General features: G+C 34.8%; 1 protein-coding gene across 1 annotated transcript; it reads right to left on the bottom strand.

The window, feature by feature from the left end:
- Positions 1-1,260: 1,260 nt before the first annotated feature.
- On the bottom strand, positions 1,261-17,713 carry LOC147398630 (Zincin-like metalloproteases family protein). Its single transcript, XM_086447887.1, has 20 exons — positions 17,468-17,713; positions 17,001-17,122; positions 16,756-16,919; positions 15,994-16,084; positions 15,390-15,569; positions 13,901-13,981; positions 11,134-11,214; positions 10,473-10,565; positions 8,238-8,318; positions 8,005-8,167; positions 7,776-7,896; positions 7,585-7,657; positions 5,767-5,874; positions 5,104-5,201; positions 4,967-5,012; positions 4,069-4,165; positions 2,811-2,884; positions 2,611-2,715; positions 1,679-1,759; positions 1,261-1,558 (listed from the first exon to the last, which is right to left on the bottom strand). Exons 1-20 carry the CDS (start codon positions 17,589-17,591, stop codon positions 1,448-1,450), a joined length of 2,094 nt encoding a protein of 697 aa, XP_086304013.1. The 5' UTR covers positions 17,592-17,713; the 3' UTR covers positions 1,261-1,447.
- Positions 17,714-19,459: the final 1,746 nt, after the last annotated feature.

Here is a 19,459-nt window from a genome sequence, read left to right as displayed (position 1 = left end):
AAGGTCAAAGAGAGCATGCCATCAGTTTGAAAATGTAGGGGTATCTCAAATATTCACCAAAATATGGAGGGGTATGTCTAAAAATTGTGGTCAAACTAACTCTACAGATCCATGGGCTTTTCAAGCAGAAGCCCAATTCCAACCCGCCAATATTTATGAAGACTGACACAATTAGTGGTCCTGGGCCCACATGCCAAAAACCCTAAAAGACGCGGCACAATTATCACTACACGTTAACGTCTTATGTAGCTTTTAGTCTAGTCACGTCTGTCCACCAAAGCTTGCTGTAGTGACACATCATGACCGTCCATTTGACTGGATTGTAACGCAGACATCATGCTGACTAAGCAACTCTGACCATCCAATCACGATCAAGAGAGAATATTTGGTTGGCAATAAACAAATAATGTCAGCAGTTAGAGGAAAAAAGTCAATGGGTCGAGGGCAATATCGTCAGATCAAAAAAATCTTAGTACCATACAAGAGTTGGTCGGTCTACAACCCAAACACCCCACTTCAACTACTACTTTGGGTGGGGACCGGAATACACAAGAGTTGACTTTGAATAGAGACCACTAGATGGGAAAGTTGATCGTGCAATCTTAACCGCACGATCAAGATAACCGAAATGGATCCACATAGGAAGGTGAAGAATAAACATAAAATCAAGATTGAAATACCAGTAATAGCTTCAGGACCAATCAACATAGATTTCATGTGATTGTAGAACCCTCAACCTGAACTCAACTCAATCCGACCATTGGGTTTGAGCATATTAATCGGAACTCTACCCATGATTGAACTTCTAAAATCAAGTTGAGCTTGGGTTAACCCAACTTTTGACGGGTTGGGCTCTTCATCTTAAAAAAATCTGTGATATTATATATAAACATCTATATAACAATAGATTTAATTAGAAAGAAAAAAATAAAATAAAAAGAATTTTTTTCCTTAATTTTTCAAATATATTTAAGAGATAACTAAAAAATTAAAAATTAAAATATATATATATATATGTTTGACATATAACATCGGGTTCAGGTTGAGTTGAATTGCTTGAACCCTCAACCTGAATTGAGTTCAGTTTGAGATATCCTAGCCCAAGCTCAACTCATCTTCTACATAACTCAACCCAGGCTCGTCCATCTATTGGGTTGAGTTCGGATTAGCTCGCCCAAATTGCAGCCCTACAAAGATGTGAGCTCAAGACCCTTAGTAAGATTTAAAATCTTACTTATTTAGTAAGACTAGACTGACTCATTGGAAATTCCAACAGCATCCTAAGGATGACCTTATGCAAATCTTAAATAAGATTAAAACATATTACTTTATCAGCAATTAGTTAACAAAGAAAGAAAATACATAAAAATTACAGAAGGGGGAGCTACAAAATTTTGCCAAATGTATTATTAGTGGGCTGGGTCGATGACGTGAACCCCTCTCATCATCACAAACTAGTGCTGGTTTTGCTATCGATATATGCTTGAATCGATGGTTCTCTTCCCAAAAAGTCTGATAGAATCTCGATGGGTTCCTTAGCTCCCCTGGGAGCCAATACCTGCGAAATTTAATCACTTTTACTCGTCTTACACTTAAAAACATGGGATTACAATACAAATTTTAAGTTTGGTTAAAGAGATCTTCTCAAGTAGAAAATGAGCCAAATGAAGTTAATTACCTTATTCCGGAACTGCAGACCTACATGGTTGTTTAAAAGACCATTTTGAAACTTCGATGCAAATATATCCGCCGCAAATACCTATAGAGAGCAATGGCAAGTGTCAATTATTGTTATTCGCAGGATTGGACAGGATAAACATTAGGGCTTAGCATGGGTTAAGATTTAGCTTGGATGTGAGTATATATTCACATTCAGATCCAAATTTCTTCATCTGAATCCGAATCCGTATACAAATTTGACTCGGATTCTACTAGATGAATCATGTTGATTTCACTTAATCCAGATCCGACCTGACCAAATTGCTTGATTCGGGTCGGATAATTCCGGATAGTTCAACATTTTTTCTTCTCTACTTGTTTGTTAAAATTGTTATAATATTCTATTTTACCATTATAATCATTTTATTTTATAAATATTTAGGTTATATTAAAGTAGTAGAAAAGGGTATTTTGAAAAGAATAATGGAGTGATCTCAACTCACACTTTGCTGATACAAAGGTGTGTACGGAACCATAGATGCTTTCATCGAGATACGAGTGAAAAACATGTATGGCTGTGTGCACACCACCACACCAGCAAAGAATGAATTGAGGTTGCTCCAACACAACTCTTGAAAAATCTAAACTATAATTTTCAAAGCAATATATAATTCAAATCTAGGTGGATGGATCCGTATTCGATCTGAATCCGACTCGAATCATGGTTCATCAAACCATATTTTATTCGTATCTACTCCAAGCATTCAAAACCAGTGGATCCGCATTCGACTCGGATCCGACTCGAAACATCCTAAATCAAACCATATTCTGATATTCAACCCATTTTTTATTCGGATCTACTCCAAGCATCCAAACCCGCTAAATACGGATAACATCCAACCCATTTTATGTCCTAATAAACAAGTAGATTCAAAATGTTGTGATGCTAACCTCGCTCCATATATGACTGTAGCAAGCAGCTTCATAACCAATCACGAACCGAGGAAAACAGGAAGCTGGATTGGATCCTTCTAGCATTGGTAACCCTAACATCACCTAAAGAACAAAAGGGAGATCTTTGATGCAAAAATTCTACCCATAAACATCCTACAAACATAAAATCAAAGTTGCAAATGAACTGCCACACCCACCTTTGGATGGAGATATTTGAGTATTTCCAGTGCATCAACATTTTCATTGGAATGCATAATCTGGTCAAAAAGGCCTGATAATCCACAATGACATATAAGCTACTAATCGTAGTGAAAAATTCATTTTCATCATATAAAAAGAACAACTAAAACTTGGCTCTTTCAAAAGTTCCACCAACACATCCAATCAAATAATAGCATCAAGTTCGGAAAAAAAACAAAAACATATAAAATAAAAAATATTAAAGATTATCAATATTTATCATACATTATACATTTATTTTACATCATCAAAATCATCCATTGCGATTGACAATGATTGATTTTGTAGGGAGAAAATCAAGGTTTTTTTTTTGTCATGTAGAAATTTTTTATCAATCTATGAAACAAGATCAAGGTCAAGGGGACTCGTCAATTTTTTATCATAAGAATATCTAATCTTAAATATTAAAATGTATGTAAACGTTGATGCGGATGTTCTTCTGTTTGGTAAGGTGATTCAAGGGGTACTTTAGGTATTTTATAAAAATATTTCTTATTATTGTCCTTGGTTGGATCTCGGAAGGAAGATGTTTGATAAATTGGGTCTTTTGTGGTCCAGAATTTCTGTGTTGTGGGTGTGGGTGTGAAAGTAAAAAAAGAAAAAAAAAATTGTAAAAAATCATTCTGATGAGAAATTGAAAATCTCAATTTTTTTATGGGAAGCGACCTCTAATGGTGTCTCAAGTGTGAAAATGCACTATAATGTTTTAATTTTTTTTGTTAATAGGTTAGTCAAAAAATTTGTGGTGTCTAGGTTCTAGCAATCATTGTAACAAAAATTGGCGTACTTTTTGAAAAAGTCGCATTTAAAACGCGTATAGTATGGTAATCATTTAAAATGTTATAAAAACATCGCATTTTTTTTTTTTAACATTTTAAACGATTACCATACTATACGCGTTTTAAATGCAACTTTTTCAAAAAGTAAGCCAATTTTTGTTACAATGATTGCTACAACCTAGACACCACAAATTTTAAAACTAACCAATTAACAAAAAAAATTTAAACATTATAGTGCATTTTCACACTTGAGACACCATTAGAGGTCGCTTCCCATCAAATAAGAGATTCTACTGCCACACCAAATTTTACTAAGAGCACACCAATTCATATGAAATCACTACAGAATTAGCACACATCTTGGGGTGCTCTTAGTAAAAGATGGTTGGCAATAGAAGCTCTATAAGTTTATAATTAATTCTGGGGGGTGACTTACAAAGAAGAATTTCTTGCTTCAATTTAAGTGCCGAAAAGGAATCTCGCCTTCTTTTGAGTGAGCTACACATTTCATCTGTGATGGGTTTAGTAATATCCTGCAAATATTAAATATTACTTTGAATTAATAAAATGTATCTAAAGCCCATAAAAAGCAATATTCCAATATTTGATATGCAGTTAGATTTGTGTCCAATTAAACCAAGGTAACTTGATCAAGTTCACAGGGTAAAATCATAATTGTCCGATTCACAATCAAGACTACCGTTTCTTTTTGTATTAATAGGTAAGGAAGCGAATCTTGTTAAAAGACTGAAAAAATGTGTGGGTGGGAGCTAGAATAGTTTCCAATATGTAAGAATTGTGAGATAAATTTTAACTACCCAGTGTGCCGGTTACTACAATGCCCATTCTATAAGTCCCACTACACAAAATTTCTTTGTCTACATGATTTTGCTTTAGTCAGTTACTACTGATTGACGTGTTGAATAGCTCAACCATTATATAGCCATGATGTGTGTGAAAGAGAGCCATGAGGCCTTCTTTGTGCAAACTAGACTTTGGTTATTCCATATTTATCAGTATATCCAACATAATTTTGCTCCCACTTCACATAAAAGGAACAAGTCACCTTCAATTTACTTGTCAGAAGAAAAAGAAAAAAAGGATCCCCTCCTACTTCATATTTCTCGTTTGGAAAACTTTAAATTTAATTATGACCAAGAAACTGAGAAAATGAATTTGAATAATGTCAATATCACAACAGAGGCAAGATTATAAGACAATAGAAAATTATAATGTGCCTTCCAAGGTTTAAAAAATTCTTAAAAAGAAAAATAAACTAAAAATCTCAGGAATTTATTTTAGAACTTGTGGGAAAGATATCGAGAAAATGTCACCTGATGGAAACCAGATATCAACTTCAGAGGGATGTTTTCATAGCACCTAGAGCACACACAAATCTCCCATAAGCATTGTGGCAAGATTATTTGTTCTCTAATCAAAATAACGAATATCATAATAGATTTAGACTTACCAGTTTTCTAATAGAAGACCGGGAATTTCAACTAGATCAGGATCAACACGAAGCCCAGAGAATCTAGCAAATGATGCGCGACTGCAAATATGGTGAACCTGAGAAGTCATTATTAACAAAGGGTCATTGCAATCAATAAAAAAAAAAGTCTTCCATGAAAGAGAATTATAAATGAAATCTTGTCACTTATCCAAACTAGAAACAATACTTGTTCCAATAGAATATAAAATGGCATATAATGTAATACGCCAACAACACATTGGAATTAGTGAGAGAAGCAAATACAACAGTGCCTGACGTTAGACTAGACGAAAAGTGTTTCATACAGCAGTTTGAGCATGTGCAACCATGGTTCAACATTTCAGGCCGTTTCAAAATGTTTTGGAAGCACATTCCGATTTTAGCCGAAACCGACATGAAACATTGACCCTGAATTATTGACTATTTTGGGAATGTTTCGAAATCTATCAAAATGTTTTAGTTGAGACCATTTCATTTTTTCTCTTAGCCAAAACATTGCCTTGAAACGATATTTTAAAACTTTGTGTGCAACATGTACAAACAATAAACTGCCTGGAACTTATCATAGCATTTTATCAGAAATGAAAATGGCATCTCAGAAAAGAGAGAAAGGATAACTGTTTAAGATAGAGATTAACATACCACGTGACCAAGCTCATGGAAAAGATTAACTACTTCTGAGAACAGCAATAACCCAGGACAACCTTCAGCTTCCTTTTGAAATTGACTAATAAGTAACGCCACTGGGATCTAGATAGAAAAATACGAGGAAATGAATATCCAAATGAGCAATGATCCATTAAGAAAATACTATGCAACTAACACTTCATGCATGCATATGTTGGTGTGCTAATCTTAGGGTTTTTTTGAAGATAGGATTGGGCTTAGGTGATATCCTACCCGACCTAAAAAGAATAACAGATGTTTAATATCTGTAATTGAAACCTTCGACAAATGATAAATGTTGAGCCCATCAGAAAATACGCAAGAAACAAAAAAGACCTCATCAATAGTAGAATAATAAGATGCTAAGAGGTTTTCCACTAATAATGCCCAACTCTTCAGACTCTATTCTTGCCTGATTGATGGACCGAACTGCATTTCTAGCCTGCCATGGTTCTTCATAAGAAGAGTTTGTGCAATATGAATCCTCTTTACATTGGATGATACATAGCAACACAAATGCCTTCCTCTATACTTTGAATACTGGCACATTTCGGCCCCACCTGAATAAGACACCAAGGCAATTCCATTGTGATCATGGAGTAGTCCTTCAAACCCATCAATTTCATCCACCAAGGACCCACCAATATTAAGCACAAAAGAATTGATATTGTGCACAATTCATCTGCAGATCTTAGGTTGTCATACCTAAATAATAAAAAATCATTTTTTTTTTCTGCCATATGAAATAAACCTACATTTTTTGGAGAGAAAAAATATCCAACCCCCCCCCCCTCCGTCTTTCTTTTTTACACAGATATCTATTATTTGTTTATTTTTTTAATTATAATATTCACTTAAAGCGGTATGCCTTACACTTAAGGCCTTTGAAGCACACCGCCAAATCGCTGTGATAAAAGAATTGCTCTTGATAACTTTACGACACAGATCAAGAAGAGCTCACAGGATCCCTTACAGTATGTTTGCCATCTTATAGTACTGAATTATCAGAAAAATATGTAATCCACCCTAAGTACCCAGAGTGTGGAGCGAGAGTGAAAACGGGCACGTACAAGCATTGGACTGTACCCATCAATTTGATAACATTTCCAACATCTACTGCAAACATTTGACTTCGGGTATGTGACTTCTGGCTTCGGGCGTCTGCCTTCAGGTTCTCTGATTTACGATTTCTGATCTCCAATCTGATCTATAACCAAAGGGCGACTCCAGCGACTCTGCAGACCAGGAAGAAGGCCTTCCTTACATATTGTCCTAACTGGAATGGGGGAGCGACTAGCGGGGTGTCCTTGTAATCCCCGACCCATACGTACTGAGGAATCTCAGGGGGCATGGTACTGATTAGCATCCTGGCCCGAAAGACCCGCTTGAGTTGATCACAACGTGTAATGTAAAAATCCTAACAGTTAGCCAGTCGATCCCACGTTAAATGATTGATGAGTAACGGAATGACTTTGCTAGTTTTGTGTTGTGGAGTGTTCGATCTGTCAAGCGGGAGAGTGCTATTTGTCTCTCAGTTCATAGTGATGGTTCCGTTTCAGTAGTGATAGTTTTCCAGTAAGTCAACCGCGCTAAAGATTCTCCAACCAACATCTAGTCATTGGTCATCTAGAAATTATATCCACCCGTCACTCGGTAGATAAAAATTGTTCTGTAACTAACAAACGTCACTGGGGCCACATATTCTATTCGTAGACAGGATAAATGCAACAAAGCTTGAAAGCCAAGATTTAGAAGACTCGCAGAAAACTGATAGATACTTAGAAGGATAGTCACCTGTTGTGCACCATTGGATGATAAGCAACCATTTTGAAGAGCGAGAACACAAGTTTGGCCATATTTTCCTACTCTGTTCAACAATACAAGCGAACACCATGTCATCCTATTCCATATAAATCATACTTAAAAAAAAAAAAGAGAGAGAGAGGAAGGGGAAAAGATTCATGAAGCTTGAGTAATAAATGGACCTGGAGTAAATATCAAGGTAGAGATAACCCAAAAGCTCACTAGAACTTAAGTCCAAAGCAGAAAACAGGCGAACATCACTGTGCCAAACCTCAGCATCTACAATTTCCTCAAATCTTAGGCCTGTATAGTGCCAAAGGAATATCAAAATTCATCTCAACAGCATAGACAATCATAAATACAACAATGACATTCAAAGATTATACATCAAAATCAAGAGTATTAAATTACCAAAGAGGTCTTGGAAAATTTTGAAAATCCCAGAGAGAACCAAGTTGACTGGAAAATATTGTTTTACGGTTCCAAAATCAAGATCAAAATTTTGTTCTTCTGCCCTCTTCACATAGTACAATAGATCTTCAATTCCAAACGGAGGCACCCCTTCCTCTTTCCTCTGAAGCTCCAGAAGATAAGATATCAAACAAAACACAATACAAAAGGACATGGACTAGGCTGAAACCAACCTTTAAATCTTTTAGTGCAGTGAGTTCTCTGGTGGCCAAGTCAGTTAAACTGATAGAAATGTCCTCTAAGAATTCAAATACCTGGAAATCAAAACAAGATGAATCAATATGCGCATTATGGCCTCATGAGAAATTGGAAGATAGAATTGATAGCAGTGTTACCTTGGGAATTTTAATTTCCAAGTTATTGGTGTACCGGCGTGCCGACACAAAACGACACTTCTAGGCACTTGCAATGTATATAGTAGAACCATGTTTCCCTATTTTTTCCTAAAATGAACTAATATTAGTAGCTTGGATTGAATTTTAAAATCTTGCCTCAAGATAATGTTCCTGTCAAGAGAAAAACCCAGACAGTCTTGACCGAAACATTCCATGTTTCGTTCCGGTCTCCGCCAAAACCAGAATGTTTCGCTGCCATATTCTGAAATGGAACGAAACTTTGAATTATGGTGTGGATCACATACTCTAGTAAACTAGGTAGCTATCCAACTCAAAGTCCCCTTCAGGTGTCACAAATTACAAGATCACCATCCAGAAGATATTTTAAACAAGTTTAATATTTGTAGGACACACGCACTCACACACACAAAAAAAAGAGCCTGAATAGAAATCCATGGGGGTCCGCTTGATTTCTTGCAAGAAAATTGTTGTGGATCATTGTGCTACATACAAAAGTGCAGAGATGGTTGACAATTTACAACTCCATTGTTCAGTGCCTAGGGAAGTCCAGAATATGTTTTTTGGGATCTTCGTATATGCTGAATTAGAAGCATGGTGGATCTGTTTTTTTCTAGTTGGCGGACGTATGCCTTTTCTGCCATAGACCAAAGAATTTGGTCTATGCTTCCTTTGGTGACTTTTTGGGGCATTTGGAAGGAAAAGGACAAGTGTATCTTTAAGGGGATAGAGGCAGACATGGAGACCATGATTCTTAGGATTAAAGCTATGCTCTCTAGATGGACTTCATTAGTTGTGAAGGGATATTTTAGACAATTTTATATTTAGATGGAAGTCTACTGTTGTTGGTCACATATTGGTTTTTGTAGAAATTTTCCAAGGACTTCTTGTTTGCTTAACTTGTACGTTTTTGGAGATTCATCCCCTTTTATTTAAAAAACTCTTATTTACCAAACAATTCAATCTTGCATTTTTTTTTATTAGTATCTTGCAATTTTATTCACACCAATAAAAATAAGAACGTAAGTTAATGGTGACTTAACATGTCTCTAAAGTATGAATTGAGGAAGGCATTCCGTAAAACCTTAAGGCAAGACTTCAAGTCCAGAAAAAAAAAAAATACAACTCTAAGCAAAGGTCATTAGAAGAACTTCCCATACTAAACTTGGAAGCTCTAGGAGACAATTGGTTGAAAGTTTTGGCAGGAACCAAGATGGCTTGTCTGAGTCCTCTCATACTCAATCGGGACAATGTCAAGATCTAGTAGTGAATCTTAAAGTACACCATGGTTCAAATTTCCGAAACATTCTGATATTGGCCAAAACCAAAGTGAACTTTGATTCCGAAAAATTGAATGTTTCAGATTGTCTCAAATATTTTGGAATGTTTCGATCTAAGATCGTCCCAGTTTTCTCCTATGAGATTTTAAACCTTGATCACACTGGACAAACTTGTCTTAAAAGGACTTGTCCAGGTCTTCTTTGTATCAAATAAGATGGAATTGTATCTCAGATTGCCTCAAACTTGAAGAACTAGTCTAATTGTTTTGCATAAATGTGAACTTAAACCAGAACATTGCTCTCTTTTTTCCTCTTTCATGATTCAAGTACATTTGTCCAAGTCTAGTCAGTCTCAGACCAGGAGGATCAGGATTACATGGTTTGACAACTTGGACTCGACATCCAAATCATCCAACACTAAAACCAAATTGACTTAGATTATCTCACTATGAAAGGAAAAAAACGAAACAAAGACCGAGTTGCAGCTACATCAAGGACAAGTTAGAGCTAAGTCAGACCACTAAGGATGAATCCCACATCACACAAGATTTTCGACTTGGCAGCTAGCAAAACCTAACTAAGGGAAAACAATTATGTATTGAACAAAGCTTAAGTATGCCATAACCTAAGACCAAGAATTTGAACCATTCTAGGAGAATCAGATATAAATTGCAAAAAATTTAATACTTTATAAATAAATAATAAAATATCTAGATACCCACAATGAACATATCAATGAGAACCATGATTAGAAACCATAAAACATAGTATAAACCTTGGCAGATGACTTTGCCATTCTAGGCTCAAGAGCGTAGTCTGCATAGTTTGAATAGCCAAGCAATCGTGCAACTTTATGCCGTAACTGTACCTGAATGAAATGAGGAGGAGAAGACTAATGTCAGTCCTAGTTTGCATATGCATCCATTTCACGTTGAAAAAGAAAGAAAGCTAGGTGATCTATATTACAGTGAAACTTTATTTTCAAAAACATGATCTTGTTAAATAGATGTTTTGCAGAAATGTGCCAACATGGCTTATTAGGAGAAAACATTTGATATTCTGCTATTATAGTATGCACGAGTCAACCATCTTCATATGAATACAAATACATGCATACTTTCACTTCTACACAGATAGAAATGTTTTTCATAGAAACATTCATACATGTACAGTGATACTGCACAAGGGTTTCCAGGGTGGTCTTCAAGCTATGTGCCAGAAAACATGGACATAACACCTTCTGGAATCACGCAAGACATCTTAAGGCCATATGCCGCAAACATATGCAGCAAAAGTGCATAAGTTCACAAGAATGAGGAATGACAGTAACAAATATCCAAGAACCAAACATCAAAAGTAAACTTGATAAAAATAAAAATAAAAAAACATAAAAACAAGGAAAGTAGCAACATCTATGGTTAATCTAACAGCATTACCAGATTTTCTAAGATGGGAAGATTGGTTTCTCCACATCTCTGCCCATATGCCACAGCTACCCTCTTCCTAGTGGATCCTACCTGCATGAAATACAAAGGAAGTTGTGAAATACAAGATGTATGTCAACCATGACTGTCTTCTCATATAGCTTGATACAAAGTACAACAAATTGATTGCAGGCTCAAATGGGGTAAAAAATAATATAATTGGAGTAAGAAAGAGGCATTAGCATCGAATGCTATCATAAATATGCATTTGGTGAGGGCATACACAATATTTTCAGGATTCATAAACATTTTGCACCATATCAAGGCATTAACAAAAGAAAATTAATTGAACACAAAACTAATTGTTCATCGTACTGCATTTGTTGGACAAGAAAATTGTATATTTATTAAAGAGGAAAAAATTAAAGGGTTCAAAATTCAATCTTTCGAACATCCTAATGATCAAGGTCCAATAATAAAGTAAGATTTGATCTTCAAAATGACATCTTGAATGCCCTCATCTCAATCCTCACACTAATTAATTGTATCCTTCTATATGGTTCCAAACATTTTCCAAAAGTTAGACTCCTTGAGATTAGAAAGCACCCAAGTACCAACCTTGAAATACTATCAATTTGGTAACTCAATAAAACCATATTTTGAAAGCAACTCTTTATTAGGAAATTGAAACTTCAGGAAAAAGAGATACATATCTAGGATAATTTTCAATACTTATTGGGAAATGACTGGGGTTTCTGAAAAGAAATATAATTTTTGGAGTCGTCCTTTTTTGTGGTTGGAGGAATCCAGGGTAGGATAGCAGAGTTTCCAAACTCTCTAATGGATGCAATGTGTGAGGTATTTTCAAGGAATGTAGAATTTCTTTATAGGCATTCATGACAAGGTTGGATAGGGCTCATTTTTTTATGGAAAGTATGGGACTCCCCAACCCCCGAGGAAGCTCATGGTTTGGGTCGAAAAGGATTTTTTTGGAATTTAAATTTCAATAGAAATTTGAATAACAGAGAGATTGACTTGATTTCTTGTTTACATCCTCATATCAAAGATTCTTTCATCTTCCTCTTAAATGAAGATAAAAGAAATTGAACCTAGAGTCGAAATGGTCTATTCTCAGTAAGATCATTTACCTTGCATTGCTTGCTTTTCCTCGTCATGAATTCTCATCTTCCCTTGTTTGGGGTTCCAAAGTACACCTTCTAAGGTAGTTCTTTTTTCTTGAACCACATCCTTTGGTAAAATTATAATTGTGGATCACTTGATGAACAGCAAATAGATTATTGCTGGTTTTTGCTCATTGTGCAAAGCAAGTGGAAAATATTTGAACCACCTATCATTTCATTGCAACCTTGCTCAGGAGTCCAACATATAATCCTCCTTCAATAAGGGAGATCTAATAGGGCATGCTGAGAAAGAGATCATTGATGTTTTGGTAGTAGAAGGTGATTATCGTGGAGGATCCTTCCAATCATGGTGATTTGGAGCATTTGAAAGGAAAGAAACATATAAGTCTTTGATGGCGAAGAAGAGCAATCTCAAGCAATACGCCTTTCAATTGAACAATTCAGGTATGGTCGTCTATTTGTAAAGAGTTCAGAGATTGCTTTTAGTTAGGAACTAATTGTAACTGAGATGGGGCAGAATTTGTCACTTATTTTTCTCCTTCATCGTAGGTTACTCGACCTCTTAGGGCTGTTGTACATCTTTTCTCTCATATTTCTTAGTAGATTCTACTTATTAAAAATAAAAAAACAGAGAAGAAGAAGTTTTGAATAGTGGTGCCAAGAAGAAACACTTCACTTTTTTACAAAATGAAAGAAGTCTATACAAGGATGGATTTGAGGTAAGAGTTAATCAAACTCACAATCTGCAGAAGCTCCCTAAGAAAGACCAGCATGGCAGGGAATGTTGGTGCCTTAGAGATGCATGGGTGTCAATGACCAGCAATGGCTTTTCATTGAGACATGTGGACTAGCTAAAAAACTTAGTGCATGCTAAATATTCCGTTAAGGTTTTTTAAACAATATAAAATAAGACTCTTAGTAATGCATGGTATAGATTCAGTTAAGGTTTTACTCTTTTTCTTTTTAATGCGACAGGGTGTCCCCAACCCCTTTGGAAGTCGGAACATAAATAGGCGATCACGGGTGGGGAGACTCGATCTCATGACCCTTGGGGGGGGACACCCAGGTCCTGAACCACTGCGCTCCACCACTCGGGTGGTAAGGTTTTGCTCACAAGTTACAATTTGCAAACTTCTTTTTCTTTTAGATTTTATGTGTTATTTTTGCAAATTGTTAAAAGAGAGTGCTCACAGTACCGCACATTTTCTTCTGGCCAGCTCACTCCTTGCACAAATTGTGAACAAATAAATGTCATAACTGCTTATTTAGAACTACGAACCAACAACATCTATGTTAAAGTATTAAACATGTAACAAATGTAATTTTATGATTCTGAATTCTTTTTTACAGATTTCCAGAACATTTTTACAATAAAAAGGATTAGATCAAACCAATGAACAAAGGTACAATACTGCAATCCAATCTGCACGGAACAGTGAACCCAAGCCAGTGGTCAGAATTCAAAATCAAATATAGTGTGACACCATGCATCTGCTTCAACAAGATTGATAAACCAAATATATTATTGATTTTTCAGCAAGCAAAACAGTGTAAATATAATATTCAGAGGGACAATATATAGAAAATAAAGAAGAAGAGAAAAGCCAACCTGGACTAGTAAATACACACAGCCCTACCTTACAATGCTCTAATAATGGAGAAACATGATGGCTTCTTAAAGTAATCTTCAATTTATCATTTTCAGCCTTGTCTAAGCTCTGAGGAAAAAAAACATATTTTAAGACTCTCTTTAGTAAATCAAAGGAGTAATGTTTGTACAGAAGAAGCAGCAAACTAATGCTGGTTAAGGTAACATCTCGAAACAAAAGATGCAGAAAATTTCCAAGTGCAAACACATTCAAGGTTCACCACAAACAATTATAAGATGATATAGGAGAGGACCATAAAGAACTAAGAGCCAACTTCTTCCATGAGCACTAGATATTTACACTGCATGTGATCATGAATAGGGGTCATATATTGAAGAAGTCCATGAAAAAAGCCCAAAAAATCACTATGGTGCCAGATCATCAGTTTTTCATTGTGCGCTAGTATATAAACTCCACAGAAGGAATGGTGGAGTAAATGACTAGAAACTATTCGAAAAAGAGTTCAGATTTGGAAAATGGATTTGAGAGTGTTGTGTATCATTAATTGAATAAATGACTTAATGGAGGACATAGCTATAGACAGAACTGAACAAAACAAGATTCATTCTTTTGGACCAAAATAATTGGATAAGGCTTTGTTATTAATTATAATGACGACGAAAACAACAACAACAACAACAATGATGATGATGATCAACCAAAGTAGATCAAGGTTTTTGGAAGGATGAGGTAGTAACAATCAGTAGACATTTTACATGTTTATCACTATCCTCTTTTCTTATCTAGGAACAATCAATCCCTGTCCATAAAAAATTAAAAAAAAAAAAAAAACATTTGTCATCAGTAGTCTACGAATGCAAGGCATGTGTTTTAAGCCAAATTGGACAAATAGATATATTAGAAGCTATCATCTTGAGAAATAATTCATCATTCGCAAACCTGATACCAAAAAATTAGGTAAGAGGCTATGATGATAAGTGAACCACAATAGTTAGAAAAACAAAAAGAAAACATAGAAATTGAAATTCAGCCATACAGAATGACAACAAAGTAAGATAAACATAACAACGACAAGCATAGATATGAAGCGTCTCAAACATCACCTTTGAGAAGGCAAGAAATGCAGGCATGTCCATGAATACATACTATTCTATAATATTTTAATTGCATCTAGATTAGAAGGTATTTTAACAAAAATAGTCAAGAAATATATGAAGATAAAAGAAAACATTCCATATACCAAAAAGCCATTCAAGAACTTAAAAAATATAAGTAGAATTATTAGAAGGAAGACCAACGAACAACTGTAGCTTTGTTTTACAACCAAGTAAAATCATGCATGAAAGATGGAAATGATCCCTCTTTACAAATTATTTTTTATTAAAGAAATCCCTAAAGTGAAATGTGACATTTCATAAACGTTGGGTTCATGTCTAGGCATGATGACACATGTAACCAATGGAGCAAAAACCCTATAAAAGTGATAAAAGATGAGTTGAGAATGAGAATAATTAACCTTGATAAATTTTGGTGGCAGCCCAGCTAGTTCTGTCTCACTGAAGAGAAGAAAGGAACTATCATCAGTCAGATTTTGGATATATCGCATACTTAGATCATCTATTTGAGTTCTCAAACGTTGCACTTCTTCTCTCTTGCTTAAGGTAAGGTTCAATCCATTCCGCTCAAAATCCCTAACCTGTCACTGATTATGGAAGAATCAGTATGCGAACTCCAACATGGGAACATAGGTTCATTCAAGACTCAAGACAAACTAGAGCAATTGAGCAAGGCAGAACATAGCACTAAAAGTTACATAGATGTATTATACGTCATGATGAATATAAGGATACAACTGAAGAAATAAAAGCACCACGTCTATAAAAGAACATAGATGCATTTTATATCATAGACAAAAATATGCACACATTTGCAACAGAATCAAATTATAGATGTAATATTATAATTTGAGATTACTTGATACATCAATTAATTGCTTAATAAACTAACTGGGCTAGATGGGCATCCCACATTTCCTGTCAATAGATAGAAATGTCCATGGAGATTTTAGTGGAGAAAATGACAGTAAACAACATGCAAATGAACTCCTCTTATTTCTATACCAGGCATTGAATATAGCGTTTGACTTCAGGTGTCATCCATTCTCCTCTCACAGAGAAAGCCTTGATTACACGGTAAACATCCTCACGTTTGCTGATCACCTTGCATGAAATGAGGAAACATTAGAATATATGCACAATGAAAAGGACTCCAACCGCATAATTAATGTGGTCATCACAAAAGTAAATCACAAACCAGAACCAACAGCTAGTTTAACAAACCTAAGCTTTTTGGCTTCAAAAAAGAGAGGGGAAAAAAAAAGTTGATGGTGGAAAAAAAAAAAATTTGAAGTTAGGATCTTCCAAACAAGTTGATTAGGGAGCTAAGATATCTCATTGGTGATGCCCACCATGTAGACTGCAAAAGAGGGAAAAAATAAAACCTGAGAAACCATATTGCCCAACCCTATCAAATACCATGTCTGCAACATTTAACGCATTCTTCCACTCCAAACAAGTGAAATTTTTTCAGTTGTCCATTTATAATGGACCCCCGGATCATCCCAAAGCATCGAAATTGAAAATTCACAAATCCTAAGAAGCGAACTCTACATGTGAGTTTCTAATTGTAGTTTACCCCTTACAGGTTAATCTGTTTCCACTTCCAAGGGTAATATCTGGGGTACCCATATAAACACAATCATGCATAGAGCATAACAACCATGCAAGTAAGCATCTTTAAGTATAAAAAAAACTAAAAAACCCCGTAGACATTCACAAAAAGCACTAGTAAAAGCAAGTATTTTTCGAGATAACAAGTTAAACCTGCACATGAGAACATGAGCATCAATTCGACTCTCGGCTTCCACACTGGCTTTGCGAACATCATCCGAAACAGACACCATTTTTGGAAACACACACGATTGAACCAACGGAAACTGTAGTGCCTCTAGCTCTGCTAGAGGTGAAATAACATTTTCATATGTAACCTGTTCAAGATATCACAACAACAACAGTTAATATTAAAGGAAAAAAACACATATAGATAACAATAATAATAATAATAATACCTTGTCGAGAGGAACTGAAGCAACTGTGTCATGAACCTCTTTGGATTTGGCAATTATACGGTCAGATAATTTGAGAATTTCAGATGCAGAGAGGTTGAGTTGAACATTTGAGCCAGGGAGATCTGTATCAAACTCCAAAGATATATTAAACTAAAATGTTGTATAATGGGTTTTGTATTGATTTTTAAAAGAAAATCAAATTTTGACTAATGGGTTTTGATTGTTGTCCTAAAATTAACTAATTTCAAACCCAAAATTAGAAGAAACAGTGTTGGGTGTTAAACTAAAGTTGCACAAGGGGTTTTGAATTGATTTTTAAAAAAAATCAAACTTTGACTAATGGGTTTTGATAGTTGTTCTAAAATTAACTAATTCCATACCCAAAATTAGAAAAAAAAAAGTGTTGGATGTTAAAGAAAGCTTAAAAAGAAGATAAAATAGTAGAACAAGAGCACAAACACAAATACCTTTCTTTTTCTTCTTTTTCTGGGTGTTGTTTATAGCTGTGATGAGGAGATTCAGAGCGATTGCAACGATTGCCGCGCCTCCCGTCAAAGCCAGAATTTTTCTTTCCCTCCTTTCTTTCACCATTTTTTTTCTCTCTCTCTCTCACTGGGCGACAAATGCGAGGGAAAATATATGTTGGTGAGGAGGGAAAGAGTGATCTTTAAAGTCAGAGTACACAAAATGTCAAAAATACACAATAATTGTCTTAAAATAAGTGACAATGTTGCTGTCATGGCTCCGGAACCATGGAGCATTCAAATGACCAAAGGAATTACAAACTGCGATGGGAATAGGAATCCCAAGGAATATGCTCTCATCTCAGCCATACAATGAATTTGTCGGTTGATCTTAAACATCACTTCAGCCTTATGGATGGTTGATGATCATTGGATTCTTTATTTTTAAATTAAAAAAATAAGATTATAATATTTTAAATTTTACCTATTAATATGTATGTGAGTCATGATTTTCGGACTCTGAAAATTTTCACTCGATTTGTACTTTGTACTTAGCTGGCATGGCAAGCACACAAAACCATGGATCATTTTCTTCAGGATACATAAGAAAAAGATCAACATTTTGCGTCCTTGCCACGTCAGTTGAGTACAAATAGAGTGAAATTTTCGAATTAGAAAATCATTAGTATATGTAAAAATGTTGAAAGAGTTAAGACTCGTGGACAATGAGGGTTCTAGAGAATTTTAATATATATCTTGAAATGTATTAATGAATCTACATAAGAATATTTCTTTTAATTTTAAAAAGTTTACTATTTTCATGAGAAAAAGCCAAATAGAGGTGGTTATAAATGCCCTCACTTTTATATTTAAATTTAATATGATCATGGTCATTTTGATAATATAAAAAAGTCTTATATTGCTTATCTTTCAGAATAAAAAAGAAATTAGGTAATTCTAAAAAACCTTTACTTAATATTTTAAATTACAATTAAGTCTCTTTGATATCGAAACTGCAGAGATACCATTTTTTTACCCTATAATCTTAAAAATCCTTTAGTCAATATTTTAAACAACAAATAAACCCTTTTCACTATATGTGCATCCAATATTAGAGTATTGATAATTTGACATACTTTTGATGCACGCACCTGAAAGCATATAATTTATTTTATAAAAAAAAAAGAATTTCTCTCTCCTATCTATGATGAAAAAAAGAAACTTTCAAATCTGATCACCTTGAGACATTCAAAATCATGATCTAATGAAATAGGGATGTAGAGGATAAAATTATATAAACTTAAAAAAATTAAAAAATTAAAAAAAATTCACCTTTGAATTTTATTTTTAAATTTAGGTGCTCAATAGCCGTCCGTTTTAAACACCTTGGATCAAGTTCGAAATATATATATATATATATATTTTCATGAAATCTAGATGGTTGTGTCGTTGAATTGTCAATATGATAAATAATGTGGGCCCAACGATCCTTTTTAAGCAAAGAACATGCAAAAGAGAGACTTTCTCTCTTTTTTTAATAAGTTGTGTATTTCCACATCAGCATGCGTCAGATGCGTGTGTCAAAAGTACGTCAATTTATCAGCACTCATATTTTAAACAACAAATAAACCCTTTTTTAATATATATATTTTAAACAACAAATAAACCCTTTTTTAATATATATGCGTTTGCACATGCTTCTAGTATTAATTAATGTGAATTTGACTCACCCTTTCTCATTACGATAAATACCTATATTGAAGTAACCTCAAGATTGAACCTCACATCACACATCTTGAAGTTGTGAGGTTCAATCTTGAGTTCACTCCAGCATGACTCATAAAGATGTTGAGAAGATCATCCATCAATTTCTAATACGTTGATTCGCCAATTTGCCACATTGGATATGGGATCATTTGATACTCCATACCCTGGGGAGTGTAATATTAAACATATTTAGGAAATCCTCAATCAATTTTTAATATGTCGTTCCCC

This window comes from Akebia trifoliata, chromosome 7, assembly GCF_017979445.1.
Source record: "Akebia trifoliata isolate Shusen 1 chromosome 7, ASM1797944v1, whole genome shotgun sequence".
Classification (NCBI taxonomy): Eukaryota; Viridiplantae; Streptophyta; class Magnoliopsida; order Ranunculales; family Lardizabalaceae; genus Akebia; species Akebia trifoliata.
Note: the sequence above shows the minus strand (reverse complement) of the source record. Positions and strands in the feature narration are given on the sequence as shown.